The following is a 21,213-nucleotide window of genomic DNA, read 5'->3' as shown; positions in this document are numbered from 1 at the left end:
TGTCCATCTATATATATATACGACTAGTGTCTGTCTGTCTGTCTGTCTGTGTGTCTGTGCGCGATGCGCGGCCAAGGTTCTCGATGGATCTGCTTCAAATTTGGTGGGCTTATTCAGAGAGACCCCGGACACAACCTCATCGATGAGATATTTCAACAAGTGCTCTCAGCGCGCAGCGCGGAACCGATTTTGGTTCCACCTCAGCTATTTTGGTTCCACCTCAGCTTACCCGGGCCCCCATACCGACACACCATAGCCGCTACACCACATCACAACGCCAAAGTTCTCGGTGGATCTTTTTCAAATTTGGACACCGTATTCAGCTACACCCCGGACACAATATCATCGATGAGATATTTCAACACGGGCTCTCAGCGCGCAGCGCTGAACTCATTTTCGTTTTTGCGTTCATTTCACCATTATAAGTAACTCTTCCTTATCTTCTCCAGTGTTTGGCGTTTATCTCCCTTCCTTCGTGTGGCTTTCCCGTTCAGTTCTAAGTTACTATTACTATTTTTAGAATGTCACTGCGCTGTCCACTGCGCTGTCCACAACGCTTCCCTTGCACCCGTAAGTTGTTCTTACTGTCAAAGTGAAAAGGTCGAATCAATTTATAGCCACGCGAAAAATACACTCTCACCTATCTCTATATATTTATAGATACAGATATGCATATATATATACGGCTTCTCTGTGTGTGTGTGTGTTTGTGTGTGTGTGTAGGCAAAAACCTATGTATTATAGAGTTCTGTTTGTGATGGGGTCTAGCGGCTTTTGTCTGTCTGTATGTTCTGGCATGTGAGAAGCCACAGCAGATAATATAGGGCTAAGAAATAAGCTCTAAAATTCTCAATCCCGTTTGACAGGACTTCGCCTTTCAAAGGTGATTGTGGTGAACCGCCACGCTGTCTGTCTCTGTCGCACCGTTCACCCCAAATTCCCGTTTCTGAGGTACTATTTTTAGAATGTCACTGCGCTGTCCAGAACGCTTCCCTTGCACCCGTAAGTTGTTCGTACTGTCAAAGTGAAAAGGTCGAATCAATTTATAGCCACGCAAAAAATACACTCACCTATCTCTATATATTTATAGATATAGATATACATATTATATATATACGGCTTCTCTGTGTGTGTGTTTGTGTGTGTGTGTGGGAAAAAACCTGTTGATTGTAGAGTTCTGTTTGTGATGGGGTCTAGCGGCTTTTGTCTGTCTGTATGTTCTGGCATTTGAGAAGCCACAACAGAAAATATAGGGCTAAGAAATAAGCTCTAAAATTCTCAATCCCGTGTGACAGGACTTCGCTTGCAGAGGTGATTGTGATGAACCGCCACGCTGTCTGTCTCTGTCTCGCGATTCACCCCGGCGAAGCCGGGTATTCCTCTAGTTTCCTATATATATATACGACTTGTGTCTGTGTGTGTGTGTGTGTGTGTGTGTGATTGATCGCCATGCACGGCCAAAGTTCTCGATGGATCTGCTTCAAATTTGGTGGGCTTATTGACAGAGACCCCGGACACAACCTCATCGATGAGATATTTCAACACGTGCTCTCAGCGCGCAGCGCTGAACCGATTTTCGTTTTTCACTGCACGTTACTATTTTTAGATCTCCCTTCCTTCGTGCGCTGGCGTCAATCGATATTCCCGTTTGTACGTTTATATTTAGAAGGTCACTGCACGTTACTATTTTTAGATCTCCCTTCCTTCGTGCGCCGGCGTACACCCGGCAAAGCCGGGTCCCCGGCGACGGCCGGGTATTCGGCTCTACTTCTTCCCGGCGAAGCGGGTAATCATCTAGTTTTAGTCATATATCAATCAATAAATAAATGCGCATACTTTTATTAAACGTTACTTTCACTTTAAGATCGCTTCTAACATTTAGTATAATTTCTGACAAATGCACGCTATGTAATAAATTGATAATATTATGGACGCCATGTGGTAAAACCGGAAGTTGAATTATTTTGCGATAGCAAAATCCTTTTACAATGATCACTTTCCTTTTATATTAAGCTGATCTTTAACGTTATGGGTAAAAATCTAACAGATTGAACCAAATTATCCTTTTTCAAGCCTGTGTATGTGTAAACTCTTTTTTGCTTCGACCCGGTTCAGTTTTCGGAGTTGATTCAAAATCATCCATTATGTATCTTATGTGACTGTTGTTTTCCTCGGTAAATTAACAATTGTTGATGTAAAATAATTCTAGCTGTGAGAATAAACAATTTTCAAGATGTTTTTGATTGCGGTTTCAACCAGGCGTTCAGTTAGCTATACATATCGATTGAGAAAATGGCATTTCCTGTTTTGTCGTCCGCATGTTATACAGATGTTGTTAAAAATAAAACTGTGTATACGAATTAGGCATTTTACTTGCTGTCTGATGGCAAAAATCTTTAGCTTTCGTTTAAGGTATAATTTGCTTATATCCGTATGCAGTCAAGCGGTACATGACGGTTTTTTGTAACCTACCCCCTGCGTCATGGCTGCATTTTTGCAGAATATGGGTCATGTTACAAAAACGCTTCTCATTCTTAGGTGGTTGGGTTTAGCCATTTGTCGTTTACCGAACTGTGGCTGCAAATAAAACGAACTTTCCAAAAAACATAATATCTAATGTGACCACCAAAAGTAACCTTTCCACTATAGCCAGCCAGGTGACTATCTTGTTCGTAAAGTGCCGAGCGTGGTGAGAACATCGAATAATCCGTTTTTTGATCACACAAACAACCACACACACAACCACACACACAACCACACACACTCTCTCTCTCTCTCTCTCTCACCCTCTCTCTTTCTCTCACACACACACACACACACACACACACACACACACACACACACACACAAATAACACTACGTTCAGTGTCAATCGACTTGCAGTAACCTGTGTGTTGACCACAGTACCTTTTTGCTTTTAATTTTTGTTCTTGTTGATATTTTGCGTATGGTTTGAAACCAGCTTTGTCCAAGCTTGGAAAATGTGTAGCTTTTCTTCAGGGTTAGGGATTATGGGTAACGCGTTTAACCACAATCAATCAATCAATATGAGGCTTATATCGCGCGTATTCCGTGGGTACAGTTCTAAGCGCAGGGATTTTTTATTTTTTAAATTTTTTTATGCAATTTATATCGCGCACATATTCAAGGCGCAGGGATTTATTTATGCCGTGTGAGATGGAATTTTTTTACACAATAGGGCCTACATCACGCATTCACATCGGCCAGCAGATCGCAGCCATTTCGGCGCATATCCTACTTTTCACGGCCTAATATTCCAAGTCACACGGGTATTTTGGTGGACATTTTTATATATGCCTATACAATTTTGCCAGGAAAGACCCTTTTGTCAATCGTGGGATCTTTAACGTACACACCCCAATGTAGTGTACACGAAGGGACCTCGGTTTTTCGTCTCATCCGAAAGACTACCACAGGCACTCGTCACGAGCGGGTCGGGATCAAAGTGGGCGGGGACTGTGCGCTCTCAAGACTACTAATATTACAAACCATAAGAAAAGACCCCCCGTCCATCACAAGAGACAGCCAAGACATAGGCCCCGCCCACCTCGTGACGAGTGCCTGTGCGTTTAACAATCATGTGTAGACCATGCACTTTGACTGTCTTTCATGGTAGTGTACAAAAAAGTGGACAACCAAACAAACAAACAAACAATTAGATAAATGAACAATACAGAAAAAAAGAAAGAAAGAAAGAACGAAAGAAAGGAAACAAGTCGCGTAAGGCGAAATACAATATTTAGTCAAGTAGCTGCCATTTTTCAGCAAGACCGTATACTCGTAGCATCGTCAGTCCACCGCTCATGGCAAAGGCAGTGAAATTGACAAGAAGAGCGGGGTAGTAGTTGCGCTAAGAAGGATAGCACGCTTTTCTGTACCTCTCTTTGTTTTAACTTTCTGAGCGTGTTTTTAATCCAAACATATCATATCTATATGTTTTTGGAATCAGGAACCGACAAGGAATAAGATGAAAGTGTTTTTAAATTGATTTCGACAATTTAATTTTGATAATAATTTTTATATATTTAATTTTCAGAGCTTGTTTTTAATCCGAATATAACATATTTATATGTTTTTGGAACCAGCAAATGATGGAGAATAAGATAAACGTAAATTTGGATCGTTTTATAAATTTTTATTTTTTTTTACAATTTTCCGATTTTTAATGACCAAAGTCATTAATTAATTTTTAAGCCACCAAGCTGAAATGCAATACCGAACCCCGGGCTTTGTCGAAGATTACTTGACCAAAATTTCAACCAATTTGGTTGAAAAATGAGGGCGTGACAGTGCCGCCTCAACTTTCACGAAAAGCCGGATATGACGTCATCAAAGACATTTATCAAAAAAATGAAAAAAACGTTCGGGGATTTCATACCCAGGAACTCTCATGTCAAATTTCATAAAGATCGGTCCAGTAGTTTAGTCTGAATCGCTCTACACACACACACACACACACACACACACGCACGCACATACACCACGACCCTCGTTTCGATTCCCCCTCGATGTTAAAATATTTAGTCAAAACTTGACTAAATATAAAAAGGAAGGAAGAAAGAAAGAAAGAAAGAAAGAAGAGGGAAGAAAATGGTGACGATGCACATAAAGATTCGACATAACCTATAAAACAGAGACTGATACATATACGAGAAAAATAGCACGCAGACATACTGGAGACTGGAGTTTAAAAATCTAAGTTTATTCCGAATCATAATCTAACAAATGAAAAAATAAAATATTGCATTTGGAAATGTTTCTACACTAGTAAAACAGGTACATTAAGAAGAAGCAATTTGAATATCGAGGCAGTGTAACTTTGCCTTTCAATGATAATATGATAATACAAAGACATAAGCATGTGAATCAAACAAGTAAACTAAGCCTACGTAATTTTGCTAAACCTTGAATTAGGCATCCCTCAAATAGAAAAAGTTAAAGATTATTTTAGGATAGAAACTGTTTGAAAACAAAACGAAAAAACAATGTACAAAAACATTGAAATGTTACACAATTATCAACACGTTGATAATCCCATTGCCAATTAGTTCTATCAAGAAAAAAAGTAAGAAATGCTCACACTTTCTATTCTTTGTCTAAAACTGCCACAGAGGCATTTTGCCATTTGTAGCTTGTGTATCACCTAACAAAATTAGTGTTGCTTATGCGATATGATATACATGCATACGTTATATTATCGCTAACTAAAATGGTAGACTAAATATAATTCATCCTGTACATCTTCAAATATATCAAAACATACAATTTTGAAAAGACGCAATTTCCGTAACAGAAAATACAAGACGAAAGATATAATACGTGCTACTTGGCTAAAGAGCTAATACAGAACACAGCAGCTGTGTTTTCATCGAGAACATCATCAAAAATGTTAAACATAAAATTTTGAAAAGACCCAATTTCTGACCTCACCAGAAGATTCAAAACACAAATCAAAAGATGTGCTACTCGTGTATAAAGCTGTGTAGCTAGGTTTGGCACTACGCGGCAGTTCACTTGTAATGCTTGACACATTACTGCAAATTTGAAAATAACCCGGCTGGGATTTAAAGATACCTTTCTTCTTGAGTACTTTGAATTCTACTTTCAAAACTCAAACCCCCATAGGAAGGATACATGTTTGAACCCTCAAACAAAGAACGACAATATAGTGAAGATCTAACTAGTTAAAACAAGAGGCGAAGCCTTCAAGGCTCACGTAAGAAATCGACAAACAGTAACACAAACTCAGTCACTCCGACACACACACACACACACACACACACACACACACACACACACACACACACACACACACACACACACACACACACACACACACACAGTAAGCATAGGTGACACGGTGCAAGAGTGCGAGACACTAGATCTAGATCTGTCTGTCTGTAGCCTACTTACAGGGACACGACTGCCAGATGGCCAGATCGACACTGCGCTTTCGACAGCGCTTCCTCGCGCAGACACTGGAAACTTTGCTGTGCAGATTAACCTGTAGGAAATCTGCTTTGGTATCTTCTTTATCTATTTTTCTGGAGCTACGAAACCGAACAATGTGAAATCGTCTTCTCTGAATCGGCGAACTGCAGCTCGGTGATAACTGTATCTATACCACAATCCTTCACGCGATCTGACCTAACCTTGACCCCTGACCTGGTCTACATACCACACACGACACAAACCAGTCACCTGTTTTTACCCCTCCCCCCAAAAACCCCCACCACCCGTTTTCTTTGGATACACACTTTAACTACATACGTGCCGACAAAATGTTGATCATTGCTTCAATATTTTGAAGCTGTTGCTTGGATAATAACCAGGTGAAATGAGTATTTCGGTGTTTAGTCAAATGTTAAAGTTTCTACCACAGACATACACACACACGCATGCACAGACAGACAAAGTTACGATCGCATAGGCTTCACCCACGTGAGCCAAAAATAAACACAAGTGCTTACAAATGTTAAGTGATTCTAGTAATTAATGTCAACTATTTAGTGATCGCCCAGAAAATGAACACCGTTCAAATCATGTAACACCAAAATGACCACAGCAATAGTCTACATTGACTTCAAATCACAACAGCTATTAAGCAGTGAACGAAAAGGACAGACAGGCATTCTTATAAGGTGGTATAAAAATCGTATCAAAATGTTCTGATATGTGTGTCGATTGTTCGTTAGCAGTTGTGGATGTAATTCTGGTCGCAACCGTCGGATAAAAAGAGGACATTTCCCAATTCATCCACGTATGGGGTTCGCCATTACACTGCGGAATGAATATAAAAATGTTAACTCTTCTTTCCATACGGTACGTGACATCACTTCAACTGGGCTATTTCGGGAGATAACCGAAACATGAAAATAACAAAAAAAATCAGCATGATTAAATTCAAATACAGATCTAAGCCTGGGGTTTTCCCCCACTGGGAGACGGAGCGGGCATGACGTCACACTTGTCAGCGTGCTTGCGGTGCCAGCGCGTCATGTAGCAGGCCAGCCAGTCGAACTGACCTTTCTCCAAACCTGCAGGCAGGCCCTTCTGTTCCTCCTTCAATTCGTTGGATGCGCCGCGCGGGCGTTTCCCTTGGGCAATCTTGGCGTGCCACTCCTCGGAGAACTTGCGGAGGAAGTCCTGAATCTGGGGCGACAAGGGGGAAGAAATCGTGTCGGCCTTGGCTGGCTTGTCTCCCTTCCTGCTCTTGTGCAGCTGATTGATGATGGCACGGACCTGTCCCCGGAACTCGGGGGATACTGGCTTGCATGCCTGTAACCAACGAATGAATAATAATAATAATAATAATAATAATAATAATAATACATACTATTTATAAAGCGTGTGTATTCTGGGTTTAAACCCTGCTCAAAGCGCTATACAATCATTGGGGGTTGCAGGGGGGGGGGGGGAGGAGGGGGGGGGGAGGAGGGGGGGGATAACATAGCATTTATTTACAGTGTAATCACACACATATCAATTTAAACCGTATTCTCACGACGTAATTCATACTCCGTTGGTGCCAGTGGAGGGGTAAAGAGTGGGAGGTTTATCTTCGCGACAAAGATAGACAAAACAAGAAAACAAGTCGCACAAGGCGAAATAACAACATTTAATCTAGCTGTGGAACTCACAGAATGAAACTGAACGCACTGCTTTTTTCACCAAGACCACATACTCGTAGTTTCGTCAGTCCACCGCTCGTGGCAAAGGCAGTGAAATCGACAAGCCATGCAAAATAGTGCGGTAGTGGTCGCGCTGAGCAGGATTACACGCTTTTCTGTATGTCTATTCTTTTTAGCTTCCTGAGTTTGTTTTTAATTCAAACATATCATATCTATATGTTTTTGGAATTAGGGACCGACAAGGAATAAGATGAAATCGTTTACAAATCGATTTCGGAAAATTAATTTTAATCATAATTTTCATATTTTTAATTTTCAGAGCTTGTTTGTAATCTAAATATAACATATGTATATGTTTTTGGAATCAAAAAAGGACGAAGAATAAGATGAAATTATTTTTGAATTGTTTAATAAAAAAATAATTTTAATTACAAGTTTCCGATTTTTAATGACCAAACTCATTCATTAGTTTTTAAGCCACCAAGCTGAAATGCAATACCGAAGTCCGGCCTTTGTCGAAGATTGCTTTGCCAAAATTTGAATCAATTTGATTGAAAAATGAGGGTGTGACAGTGCCGCCTCAACTTTTACAAAAAGCCGGATATGACGTCATCAAAGGTATTTATCGAAAAAATGAAAAAAAGGGATATCATTCCCAGGAACTCTCATGTCAAATTTCATAAAGATCGATCCAGTAGTTTTGTCTGAAGTCGCTCTACACACACACACGCACAGACAGACAGACACACACACACACACACACACACACACACACACACACACACACACACACACACACACACACACACACACACACCACGACCCTCGTCTCGATTCCCCCTCTATGTTAAAACATTTAGTCAAAACTTGACTAAATGTAAAAAGACAGACATGGTGTTCAGTTGTTTGTGCTTACGGTTACAATTGTCTATGCTTTTAATGGTGTATTCATGTTACTTTTCCAAATCGCGAATTACATCCTGAACTTTAGGTTTAAGTATATGTTGGCAAAAATAGTGTGCATGTACTCTTATAGTTGTTTTGGGGGGGAAAATAAAAGATGTTTGTAAGGGAAAATAGAATTTAACGTGGATTTGCATAAGCAGTTGGCCACATTTGAAAAAACCCATAGCAGAATTATGGATAACTCTTGAAACAAAACATTATGATTATTTTCACGAATAAGTGAACCTGTCTTGCGCCGTCAGACAGATGATCTATTGGTCAGTTCTTTCGGTCAGTCGATAGTTCAGTACAAGCCTACAGAAGCCTCAAACTGTACCGTACCTTCTCCAAACAGTCGGTGTCCTCAGACTCGGAGATAGCGTCCTTCTGCTTTGCCAGTCGTTTCACACGTTTGGCTCGACGTTTTTCGTAGGCGTTCTCGTCAGCACTGGTGTCGTCAGCAGTCGCGCCGCTGGACCAACCGGACATGACGTCACACTTCCCAGCATGCTTGCGATGCCAGCGAGACATGAAGCGACAGATAAAGCGGAAGTGGTCCATGTCCAGGGCTGCTGGGAGGCTCTCCCCTTTCTTCTTCATGATCTTGGCCACCATGCGCGGGGGTTTCTTGGCTAGCTTGGTGTGCCAGTCCTGCACCAGTTCTTGGACGAAGGCCTGAACTTCTGGTGACAGGGAGGCAAGAGCGGCTTGCTCCTCAACTGGCTTGTCTCCCTTTTTGCCACCCTTCTTCTTCCTATGGAGCTGATTCACCAGGATGCGAACGTCCTTGCGGAACTCTTTGGATACCGGGTCCTCCTGGAACAGTAGATCATTACACAACATCTAAGAAACGAAGGGAAGTAAGCGATCTAAAAAAACAATAGACAATAACAGTAAGTGAGAGTAATTTTTTGTTTGTTTGTTTGCTTAATGCCCAGCCGACCACAAAGGGCCATATCAGGGCGGTGCTGCTTTGACATATAACGTGCGCCACACACAAGACAAAAGTCGCAGCACAGGCTTCATGTCTCACCCAGTCACATTATTCTGACACCGGACCAACCAGTCCTAGCACTAACCCCATAATGCCAGACGCCAGGCGGAGCAGCCACTAGATTGCCAATTTTAAAGTCTTAGGTATGACCCGGCCGGGGTTCGAACCCACGACCTTCCGATCACGGAGCGGAGGCCTTACCACTAGGCCACCCGTGCCGGTAGTGAGAGTAATGCGGAACCATTCTCCTGGCACCTGAAAGAACAAGAAGCATTAAAATGAACAAACGACTTTAATCCTCAAATAAAAAAGGAAGACTTTTAGCCTCGTCTGCAGAAAGAAATGTATGGGCAGAGTGGGGCTGCGAAACGGCGCGATGTCTATAATTTGTTTTCTTTTAGCATGTTGTTAATATGTGTGTGTGTGTGTGTGTGTGTGTGTGTGTGTGTGTGTGTGTGTGTGTGTGTGTGTGTGTGTGTACAAATATATAACAGACGATTAACAAATTGCGCCAACACAATTAAGGTGACCGCTCTAAACATAGTAATAAATCAATATTGAGCACCATCCCTTCAGCGTCAGGGACCCCTTCCTTTCACTATACCTTTGCACGTCTCTTTTTCCTGAATTACAGTAAAGGCACATACTCTCAAAAAAGAAATCTTCGCTCATCTTTGGTGATTTAAATTATTTCTTAAAACAATATGTTAGTCCCAAAGCAGGCTTTTACTAAATTTCTAATATTTCAGTAAAGTGAAGATGGTCCCCAAAAGACATGAATAATCAAAGCACATGTCCTTAATTAGCCATTGAAGATGTTGAATCTAATTGTCATCATTAATAAAAAGGTAACTTTTAATACACCAAGACAATGTTATTGGACAGTGATTATCAAAAATGATTGAAGTTAGTTCCCTTTAGTTCTCAGCAGTCTTGTGACTTGTGACTGCTGATCCCTCTCTCTGTGCGTTAACATTTGCTAAGAATTTTAATTTGTATTTAGTCATTTTTTAATGATGCATGTTTGATAAAATACCAAATTCACTACACAACAGTAGCCTATTGTTACTACCCTTACCTTTTCTTCGTCACTCTCAGAGTCCGACGAAGACGACGAGCTGGATTTCTCTTCCTTCTTTTCCTTCTTTTCCTTCTTCTCCTTCTTCTCTTTCTTTTCCTTCTTCTTCTTGTCTTTCTTCTTCTTGTCTTTCTCATCCCCGCTGGCAGCCGACTCGGGCCCGCTGGACCATCCAGCCATGGCGTCACACTTGGCAGCGTGTCTGCGATGCCAACGCTTGAAGAAGCGAATAAGCCACTTGAAGGCGTCCTTCTGAAGGCCTGGGGGAAGACTCTTCTTCTTCTCCTTCTTGATCTTCTTGGCCACGAAGCGGGGACGTTTCTGGGACAGCTTGGTGTGCCAGTCTTCCGCCATTTGCTGGATGAAGGCCTTGACTTCGGGGGTCAGGGTGCCAGGGGCGGCAATCGTTGCGGTGTCGTCTGCTTCTCCTGCCACCGCCTTCTTCTTGTGGAGCTGGCTCATGACCACGCGGACGTCCTTGCGGAAATCTTTGGGTACTTTTTCGTCAGACTGTGTGATTAAATAGATAGGAAGCAAAGCTTTAAGAAAGGTTCATGCATCAAAAAGGAATTAAGGACGGTCTAATTCTATCATCTCAGAGCAAACTCATCGTCCATGTCTTGAGTTTGAGTAAAGTTTACGAATTCATTGACAACAGCATTAAACATTACAAAATAAACTCATTGATGTCCCCCAAAATAGCAAAAGAAAGGTAAATTATAGAAAACATATAATTCCATTATTTTTCTGAGAGAAAGTTTATGGAGACGACATTTGTGTTCTCAGTTAGTAATTTTAAGGTTATGGGACGAAAGTACAGTCTTAATCTTCACTTGTACTTTTCACAGCAACATTTCAATGGTGACCAGTACCACATGTGACTTCATTAAAAAACAAGTCGCGTAAGGCGAAAATACAATATTTAGTCAAGTAGCTGTCGAACTCACAGAATGAAACTGAACGCAACGCACCGCAGCAAGACCGTATACTCGTAGCATCGTCACTCCACCGCCCGTGGCAAAGGCAGTGCACGTGGAATTGACAAGAAGAGCGGGGTATTCGTTGCGCTGAGAAGGATAGCACGCTTTTCTGTACCTCTCTTTGTTTTAACTTTCTGAGCGTGTTTTTAATCCAAACATATCATATCTATATATTTTTGGAATCAGGAACCGACAAGGAATAAGATGAAAGTGTTTTTAAATTGATTTCGAAAAAAAAAATTTGATAATAATTTTTATATATTTAATTTTCAGAGCTTGTTTTTAATCCGAATATAACATATTTATATGTTTTTGGAATCAGCAAATGATGGAGAATAAGATAAACGTAAATTTGGATCGTTTTATAAATTTTTATGTTTTTTTACAATTTTCAGATTTTTAATGACCAAAGTCATTAATTAATTTTTAAGCCACCAGGCTGAAATGCAATACCGAACCCCGGGCTTCGTCGAAGAGTACTTGACCAAAATTTCAACCAATTTGGTTGAAAAATGAGGGCGTGACAGTGCCGCCTCAACTTTCACGAAAAGCCGGATGTGACGTCATCAAAGACATTTATCAAAAAAATGAAAAAAACGTTCGGGGATTTCATACCCAGGAACTCTCATGTCAAATTTCATAAAGATCGGTCCAGTAGTTTAGTCTGAATCGCTCTACACACACACACACACACACAGACACACACACGCACACACACACGCACATACACCACGACCCTCGTTTCGATTCCCCCTCGATGTTAAAATATTTAGTCAAAACTTGACTAAATATAAAAAGGGGAAAAAAAGGAGCGATTTCTATGAAACCTCATCAACTGAACTCAATAAATGCCAACACAACGGCTAGCACTCGTAGACACAATGTCGTCATTCTACACAGCAGCACCGCTCTTCTCCTTCTTTTCATTCAGAGCGCTTACTTCCCCTTGCAGATCACTGTTTAATCTATTACCCTCGTCTAATACAGATATTTCAATGTCATTGTCATTGTCATTGTCATTGTCTATGTCATTGATCCGACCCAGTTACTCACCGAGTCGGCAGCGTCCGTGGTGTCGGTATCGGAAGCAGCACCGCTCTTTGCCTTCTTCTCCCTCTTCTTCAGCTCGCGCTTCTTCCTGATCTTGCGGATCATGGCCTCCTCGTCGCCGCTTGTGTCGTCCCCTGTCTCCCCGCTGGACCAGCCCGCCATGGCCTCACACTTGCCCGCGTGCGTGCGGTGCCAACGGGCCAGGTAACGGCACAGCCACTGGAAGTGATCCCGCTCCATGCCCGGCGGGAAGGTCCGCTTCTGCATGCGGACTCTGCGGGCTACAACTCGAGGCTTCTTCTTGGCCAGCTTGGTGTGCCACTCCTCGGCGATCTTCTGCACGAAGGCCTGGACCTCTGGGGAAAGGGCGGCCAGGGTCGCCTTGTCTTCGTCGTCAGCTGGCGCGGCTGGCTTGGCGCCCTGCTTCTGCGCCTTGTGCAGGAGCCTGAGCAGAAGGCGCACGCCTTTGCGGTACTCGGGTTGCACAGCCTGTGGATGCAATTTTTTTTTTTAAATAGCTTTTACTTCGCTGTTGTGTTTTGCTTTGTCAAAGCAGGGCCGGATCTGGGGGGGGGGGGGGGGGGGGGTTCCTGGGTTCCGGACCCCCCCCCTCCCCCTGGCCATCCAATGTACCTCTCAGAGAAAAAAAAAGTGGACTTTTTAAGCTCTTCCCCCAACTCCCTCAGTTTATTTGGTCTTCTAAAACTATTTCAAATTATGAACAACATCAAGTCGACAACGGCCTGCCCTCCCCGTTATAAGTCCATCATCATAGTAATATTCAAAGTAAAGAGTCCTGTCAGACTTATTTACTAGGCATATATGTCTTTGGGATTATTCCACTGAACCACTATGGTAAATGAAATATATGAAGTATTTTGTTACTGTTGAAAATGTGTAATTTTGATTCCCAATTGCAAGGAAAGACCAAAAAATGACCTCACAAATGCAAAATTTTCTCGGCTTCTGGGAGGCTTTGCCCCCCAGACCCCCCAGCGGGGCGTTGCCCCTGGACCCCACCGGGGCCTAGCCGGCCCCTGGACCCCTGCCTTCAGTTGGAACCCACCCCCCCCCCCCCCCCATCAAACGAACTTGGTCCGGCCCTGTTTGTCATATATGGTAAGCTACCCTCGTCGTTAAAATATTGGTCATTATGGAGACCTTACAGGTTGGGTCGTTTACAAGGCCAAGCCTGAGAACAAAAGTAATGAACTTTCGATTTTAGTCTCCTTTGCACAAGAATATGATTCAATTTTTTGTTGTTGACCATCGTCACATTCAGGCAGGCAAGACTATACTTCCATGCCGAGGCTTATACACACACATCATAAATGGGTTATGTTAAATTACTTAAGCAGGAGGCGAGGTTAGAGAAATTAGCCCGGGATCAACTGCATTGAGAGCCATACTGTTTATCCCGGACTTAAGTCTGTAACCTCGACTCTTGCACACGGGCCCTGGACACATACAAACCTCTTCTTTTATACATTATATTTTGCTCTGAGTCGAAGAATCATTTTCGAGGATGAGTTGTTCCACATTCTCCCAGACACTCCACCCTATCCGAGTCTTTCGTATCCTTGGCGGATGATGACATTATTCGGTTATGCCACGGAAAAAAATGTTTTTCCGCGGCATTTCTGTTTTTCCGTAGAATAACCGAATACAGTCATCAACCGCTAAGGATACTTTCGTCCTCACACCCCACCCGCTATTGTCCCACATGTTTGAACTTAGGGTACTCACCTGCTCGGACAGTGCGGCCTTCCTTCTCCGCCTGATTCTCTTGCGGAACCTCTTGCCTGCCTGGGTGAAGCGAACACGTTTGGCGATAGCCTCTCCACCACTGTCAGACGATGATGAAGGTGACGATTCCTCTGTTGAGCAAAACATATTTGAATGAGCATTATTATGTAGCTTTTAGCGATGTGAAAGGATATTTCAATTTTTTTTAAATGTATAGAACTGTAAAGTTCACTTACTTGTGTTTTTCTTTGGTTTAAACAATGTTTTATTAAATCAAACATGATACAAAAATACAACGATAAACAATAGGGACACGAACTCAAGCAAACGCTTATATTACGCGCCCTACGTAGTAGGAAAATAACGCAAATATGATGTCGGACAAGCAATACTTATCAATTGTTGAACTATCTACAAGAAGAGCATAGTTAAAGTAAATCAGAAAGAATAAGAAAAAGCTAGCAGGAGGAAGAGGGGGGAGGGTGGAGGAGGGAGGAGAAAACGGTAGGTACATATAAAAGATGAAGTTGGCAGCGCATACAAATAAGAATATACATAGTACATTACAAACCATAGTCTTGTGGCAAGTAAGCAGTAGCTCGCTAAATATACATTTGAAAAATGCATATAAAATAAGGTTTGTTGGCTTGAATATGTGTTTTTCTTTGTGTGTTGTTTATTTGTTCAATTATATGCAGGTATGTCTTCTGCATGAGCGTTCGTAGAAGAGGTTGAGTCAGACTTTGCGAACACTCAGGTACATAAAACACCAGTGGATTTTCTTCTTCACCCCAACACACACACGCACACGCACAAACTCTCTCTCTCTCTTTCTCTCTCTCTCTCACTCTCTCTCTCTCTCTCTCTCTCTCTCTCTCTCTCTCTCTCTCTCTCTCTCTCTCTCTCTCTCTCTCTCTCTCTCTCTCTCTCTCTCTCTCTCTCTCTCTCTCTCTCTCTCTCTCTCTCTCTCTCTCTCTCTCTCTCTCTCTCTCTCTCTCTCTCTCTCTCTTGTAAGTTTTTTTATTTTTTAGGTGTAAGGCAAAGGAAAAATATCAAACATGAACACGTAGGCAAATAATTCATTCCCTGCTTTTCCGCAATGTGTTACGAGTTGTTTTGAAAACATAATTGTTAATTAAATTCTTGACTTCTGATATTTGGACTTCCTTGTTCTGAATTATCATTAGTTTAGTTAGTTAAACGGAGCAAAAAGTACACTTCTTTTATATTTTTTGGCAAACAGAATACAAAGTTATATATCTGCTTCACTATTTCCAAGCGGTACATGAGCTGATAAGCCTACAGTATATAGCAAACGGTTGCGCTCAAACCATAGACCATTTATCTATTTGGTCTATGGCTCAAACCAATATGCAAGCCCTTAACAAAACATGGCCGAGCCGCTGTTTAATCACAGGTATAGATCATCACGATTAAGTAATCAAGATGGCATGTCAGTTCTCAGTGCACAGAGTTAAAATGTCAATAATTCTCACGGTCAGTCGATAAAGACTCCAATATGCGCTTTGTGAATAATTGATTAGTCGATATTATTGTTCGCACAAAATAGCAACAGCTGTTGAGACGAGTAAACTGATGAGCAAGCACTGCTGTATTCTGGATCTTATATTAACTAGTCGTTGGGTCATTTCTAAACAACACAATACAGGTAGAACAAGCTAGGTTATCAGAGCTGAATTATGATTATTGATAAGCACACAAACACTAAGAGCTCTCTCTGTCTCTGTCTGTTTCTCTGTCTGTTGTTGGTCTGTCTCTATCTCTTTCTTTCTCTGTCTCTGTCACTGTCGGTCGGTCTGCTTGTCTTCTCTCTCTCTCTCTCTCTCTCTCTCTCTCTCTCTCTCTCTCTCTCTCTCTCTCTCCTCTCTCTCTCTCTCTCTCTCTCTCTCCCTCCACCCTCCCCTCTCTCTCTCTCTCTCTCTCTCTCTCTCTCTCTCTCTCTCTCTCTCTATCTCTCTCTCTCTCTCTCAGTCTCTCTCTCTGAAAACTCTCTCTGAAAAGGGGTGGAGCATGGATGGTAGCATAGCACACCTTCAAGCCCGAAGTCGGTTTTCGTCGAATCATCGAGCAACTAGACATGGCCTATGGTTTTGCCTTTGAGCGGAGGTAATGGATTGAGGGCTTATGCCTTTAACTACTTACCTACTGCGCCGTTGTAGTTGACGATGAGGAAGAGACGGCAGACGTTGTCAGACATACTGTCAATGGCGGTCTGCAGCTCCTCCATCGATGAGAACTCCACCATTTCTCCATCTTCGTCTGAAAACATGTACTACACGTTCACCATCATACAAATTAATACACATTATGTTACTGCACACAAGGAACCCCGGCTAATTAACACGCACAATAATAATGTTTTTTGTGTTTATTTTTAAATGAGAGTGCTTGAACACTCCTAACACTAGACTACTTTAGATAAGTACTAGAACAAACGTTGCTAAACAATATGCAGAAAAAGAAGATTTATTCTATCCTAGTTTCCAGCTTTCACCCAGTACCCAGAAGTTTGTGAGAAGTCAACCAAAGATATTCTACTCAGTGCTACGCAGAGCAGTAGAATGTCTTTGATTCAACCCAAAAAGAATTTACAAAACACATGTTCAATGATGCAGGATTGTAGGCAAAATAGCCTATATGTATTTTTTATATTTAGTCAAGTTTTGACTAAATATTTTAACATCGAGGGGGAATCGAAACGAGGGTCGTGGTGTATGTGTGTCTGTGCGTGTGTGTGTGTGTGTGTGTGTGTGTGTGTGTAGAGCGATTCAGACTAAACTACTGGACCGATCTTTATGAAATTTGACATGAGAGTTCCTGGGTATGAAATCCCCGAACGTTTTTTTCATTTTTTGATAAATGTCTTTGATGACGTCATATCCGGCTTTTCGTGAAAGTTGAGGCGGCACTGTCACGCCCTCATTTTTCAACCAAATTGGTTGAAATTTTGGTCAAGTAATCTTCGACGAAGCCCGGACTTCGGTATTGCATTTCAGCTTGGTGGCTTCAAAATTAATTAATGACTTTGGTCATTAAAAATCTAAAAAATTGTAAAAAAAAATAAAAATTTATAAAACGATCCAAATTTACGTTTATCTTATTCTCCATCATTTGCTGATTCCAAAAACATATAAATATGTTATATTCGGATTAAAAACAAGCTCTGAAAATTAAATATATAAAAATTATTATCAAAATTAAATTGTCGAAATCAATTTAAAAACACTTTCATCTTATTCCTTGTCGGTTCCTGATTCCAAAAACATATAGATATGATATGTTTGGATTAAAAACACGCTCAGAAGGTTAAAACAAAGAGAGGTACAGAAACGCGTGCTATCCTTCTTAGCGCAACTACTACCCCGCTCTTCTTGTCAATTTCACTGCCTTTGCCATGAGCGGTGGACTGACGATGCTACGAGTATACGGTCTTGCTGAAAAATGGCATTGCGTTCAGTTTCATTCTGTGAGTTCGACAGCTACTTGACTAAATATTGTATTTTCGCCTTACGCGACTTGTTTCTTCTTAAGTTTTTCAAAGATATTTGGTATGTACATAGATAAGATATTGTCGAGTCCTAAAACTACGTTTATGAAGCCATTTGCACTTGAGGACCCTTGCTGTTGGTATCATAACAACATATCCTAGTTCTTTTCTCTCTTGACAGTTATTCTTCTTCTTCTTTGTTCATGGGCTTAGACTCCCACGTTCACTCATGTTTTTTGCACGAGTGGAATTTTACGTGTATGACCGTTTTTACCCCGCCATTTAGGCAGCCATACGCCGATTTCGGGGGAGGCGTGCTGGGTATTTTCGTGTTTTTATAACCCACCGAACTCTGACATGGATTACAGGATCTTTTCCGTGCGCACTTGGTCTTGTGCTTGCATGTACACACGAAGGGGGTTAAGTCATTAGCAGGTATGCACATAAGTTGACCTGGGAAATCGGAAAAATCTCCACTCTTAACCCACCAGGCGGCAGCGACCGGGATTCGAACTCACGACCTCCCGATTAGGAGGCCGACGTCTTACCACCACGCCACTGCGCACGTCTCTCTTGACAGGTATACTGTTTATGAACTGTTTATCTTTCCGTTGTCCTGCCGTAAAGCAACATGTTTTCTGTGTTCGTTGAGCCTGTCCTTAATTGAGCCCAAAGTCGACTTCTCGAAGTCTTTATTGTTACCGAAAACTCAGTGCTAAAACTTCGTGCGGCCACCTTCGCGAAGTATATTTTTCTTTTTTTCGATAAATACTTTAATGACATCATATCCGGCTTTTTGTAAAAGTTGAGGCGGCACTGTCACACCCTCATTTTTCAATCAAATTGATTGAAATTTTTGTAAAGCAATCTTCGACGAAGGCCGGACTTCGGTATTGCATTTCAGCTTGGTGGCTTAAAAACTAATGAATGAGTTTGGTCATTAAAAATCTGAAAATTGTAATAATTTTTTTTTATATAAAACGATCCAAATGTACGTTCATCTTATTCTACATCATTTCCTGATTCCAAAAACATATAAATATGCTATATTTGGATTAAAAACAAGCTCTGAAAATTAAAAATATAAAAATTATTATCAAACTTAAATTTTCGAAATCGATTTAAAAACAATTTCATCTTATTCCTTGTCGGTTCCTGATTCCAAAAACATATAGATATGATATGTTTGGATTAAAAACACGCTCAGAAAGTTAAAACGAAGAGAGGTACAGAAAAGCGTGCTATGCAGCACAGCGAAACCACTACCGCGCTGAACAGGCTCGTCAGTTTCACTCCGTTATGCACAAGCGGCGGACTACGGTCATTGCGAAAAAATGCAGTGCGTTCAGTTTCATTCTGTGAGTTCCACAGCTTGACTAAATGTAGTAATTTCGCCTTACGCGACTTGTTTTTAGTTTAACAAATGGAGCCTGGGGCGTGGACCCTCTGAGACTAAAAGCATAACTCGAGGTAATCCCTACCAACAAAGTTGAACAGAAATTCATCATCATTTTAATTTAATATTTTGATGGACAATAATGGGTTGTTACTGTGAGTGTAATTGTTATTATCATGAGATATTAGTCCTTATACTTACCTTTATAGAAGAGGGAAAAGTCGAGGCCCTGGATGTCTGGGAAGACGGTGGGCAGAGTGTCCTGCAGCCGTCGGTAGAGGTCGCCCTGAGCGTCCGTGCCCTTGTCGATCTTAAACCGCCGGACATCGGGACTGCTGCCCAGCTCCAGCCCCTCCGGGTACTGGAGGATCGCCTTGACCGTTAGCTGTTTGGCCATGCTTCTTCAGGGATTTCTTCTTCTTTTTTCAACAAAAGTAGTAGTTTACCTCCGTATTTCTTCTGCGAATATTTGTGTCGACTTCAGCTTTTCTTGGGTGATCGTTGTCTTCTTTCTCTCTGTCTCTGTCTATCGTTTTTCTGTGGTCGTCTGGATCATGCGTGCCGCTGTAGCTGAACGCCGGGGTATTTATACTCGCCTGCGTCGCAGCAGAACTACGCTGCAAATGATGCAATGCGCCCGAAATGTCTGAGCTACGCAGGTGTAAATGAGTCAGCGGCACGCGCACTGCAACACATGTGGGGTGGCTCGAATTTTCCACGTTTAAAATTGGATGAGTCCACTGCTGCAGCGAGCGCTTATGCGTGCACACACACACACACACACACACGCATGCACGCACACACGCATGCACGCACGCACGCACGCACACACACACACATGCAGGCACGCGGCCACGCACGCACGCACGCACGCACACACACACACACACAGTCCACACACACACACACACACACACATTATAATGTCAAAAACATCGATAATATCGTCTTGCATTACTTCCAAGTAGCACCTGACTCATCGGTTACAACCGATACAACAGCTGAGAAGGCACTTCAGGGTTTTTTTGTGAGCTTCTATATCTCATACAGTACGCAATCTTTAACCGTATATGCGCCGCAGCACGTCGCAAAAAAATCGTTATTACCTTAAGTCTGACTCAGAGCAATTGATTTGAATGCATCAAGTTCGTGAAGATTCTTTGCCTGTCGCCGAGATTGTTTGTTTGTGTGCAAAGGATCTCATTACAGTGACAAAAAAAGTCTAGAAATCACATTTTCATGTGAACGCTTTATTTGTATTTTATTTTTTGCGTGGATACCGCGAACGCATCTAGCTCTCAGTAACTGTTGACGTCTGACATTATTTACAGCGCTGACTTCTCTGCGTTTCTTAGATCTTGGGTAGATTGGGTCATGGTGATCAAATTAAGTTTATGATTCTAGTTGACCCGAAATTGTGTAATGAGGATCCAGACCAAAGTCTGCTGGCACTTGAGAGAACCTTGAAATGAAGAAACGATTATCTGCTTGTTTTCTGTCTTGGGGAGTAAGGATGAAAGTTGCTTGTACATTTCAATGCTTCTTAGTATCTCAGGGGCTAGGAGACTCTCACTTACATGTATCATTGTTGTCAATATTTGGAGCGCTTACGTCCAGGTGTTTCTAGAGATCGTCATAAGAGCTCTGACTCACTTGGTTATTATTCTCCAATCTTAACTATTTTGAGTCCAAATTGCGACCCAACTTTGATTATCATGATGTAAACTGGGTTAGAATTGGGATTTAAGGTTTATGAACACAGTGGCACACATACAGAAAAGCAGATATATACTCTTCAAAAAAAAGTTAGTGGCCAGTCAAGAAAAAGTAATATTTTTTGTCGTAGAGGCATGCTGATCCAGTG

At 41.8% G+C, this 21,213-nt stretch overlaps 1 protein-coding gene across 1 annotated transcript; it reads right to left on the bottom strand.

Annotated features, from left to right (window-relative positions):
• Window positions 1-4,707: 4,707 nt before the first annotated feature.
• LOC138971151 (titin homolog) lies at window positions 4,708-20,013 on the bottom strand. Its single transcript, XM_070343784.1, has 7 exons — window positions 19,551-20,013; window positions 16,609-16,725; window positions 14,446-14,576; window positions 12,703-13,188; window positions 10,670-11,179; window positions 8,940-9,413; window positions 4,708-7,299 (listed from the first exon to the last, which is right to left on the bottom strand). Exons 1-7 carry the CDS (start codon window positions 19,744-19,746, stop codon window positions 6,937-6,939), a joined length of 2,277 nt encoding a protein of 758 aa, XP_070199885.1. The 5' UTR covers window positions 19,747-20,013; the 3' UTR covers window positions 4,708-6,936.
• Between the last annotated feature and the right edge of the window lie 1,200 nt (window positions 20,014-21,213).

This window comes from Littorina saxatilis, linkage group LG7, assembly GCF_037325665.1.
Source record: "Littorina saxatilis isolate snail1 linkage group LG7, US_GU_Lsax_2.0, whole genome shotgun sequence".
NCBI lineage: Eukaryota > Metazoa > Mollusca > Gastropoda > Littorinimorpha > Littorinidae > Littorina > Littorina saxatilis.
The sequence above is the reverse complement of the archived record's forward strand: the minus strand, read 5'-3'. Positions and strand labels throughout refer to the sequence as shown.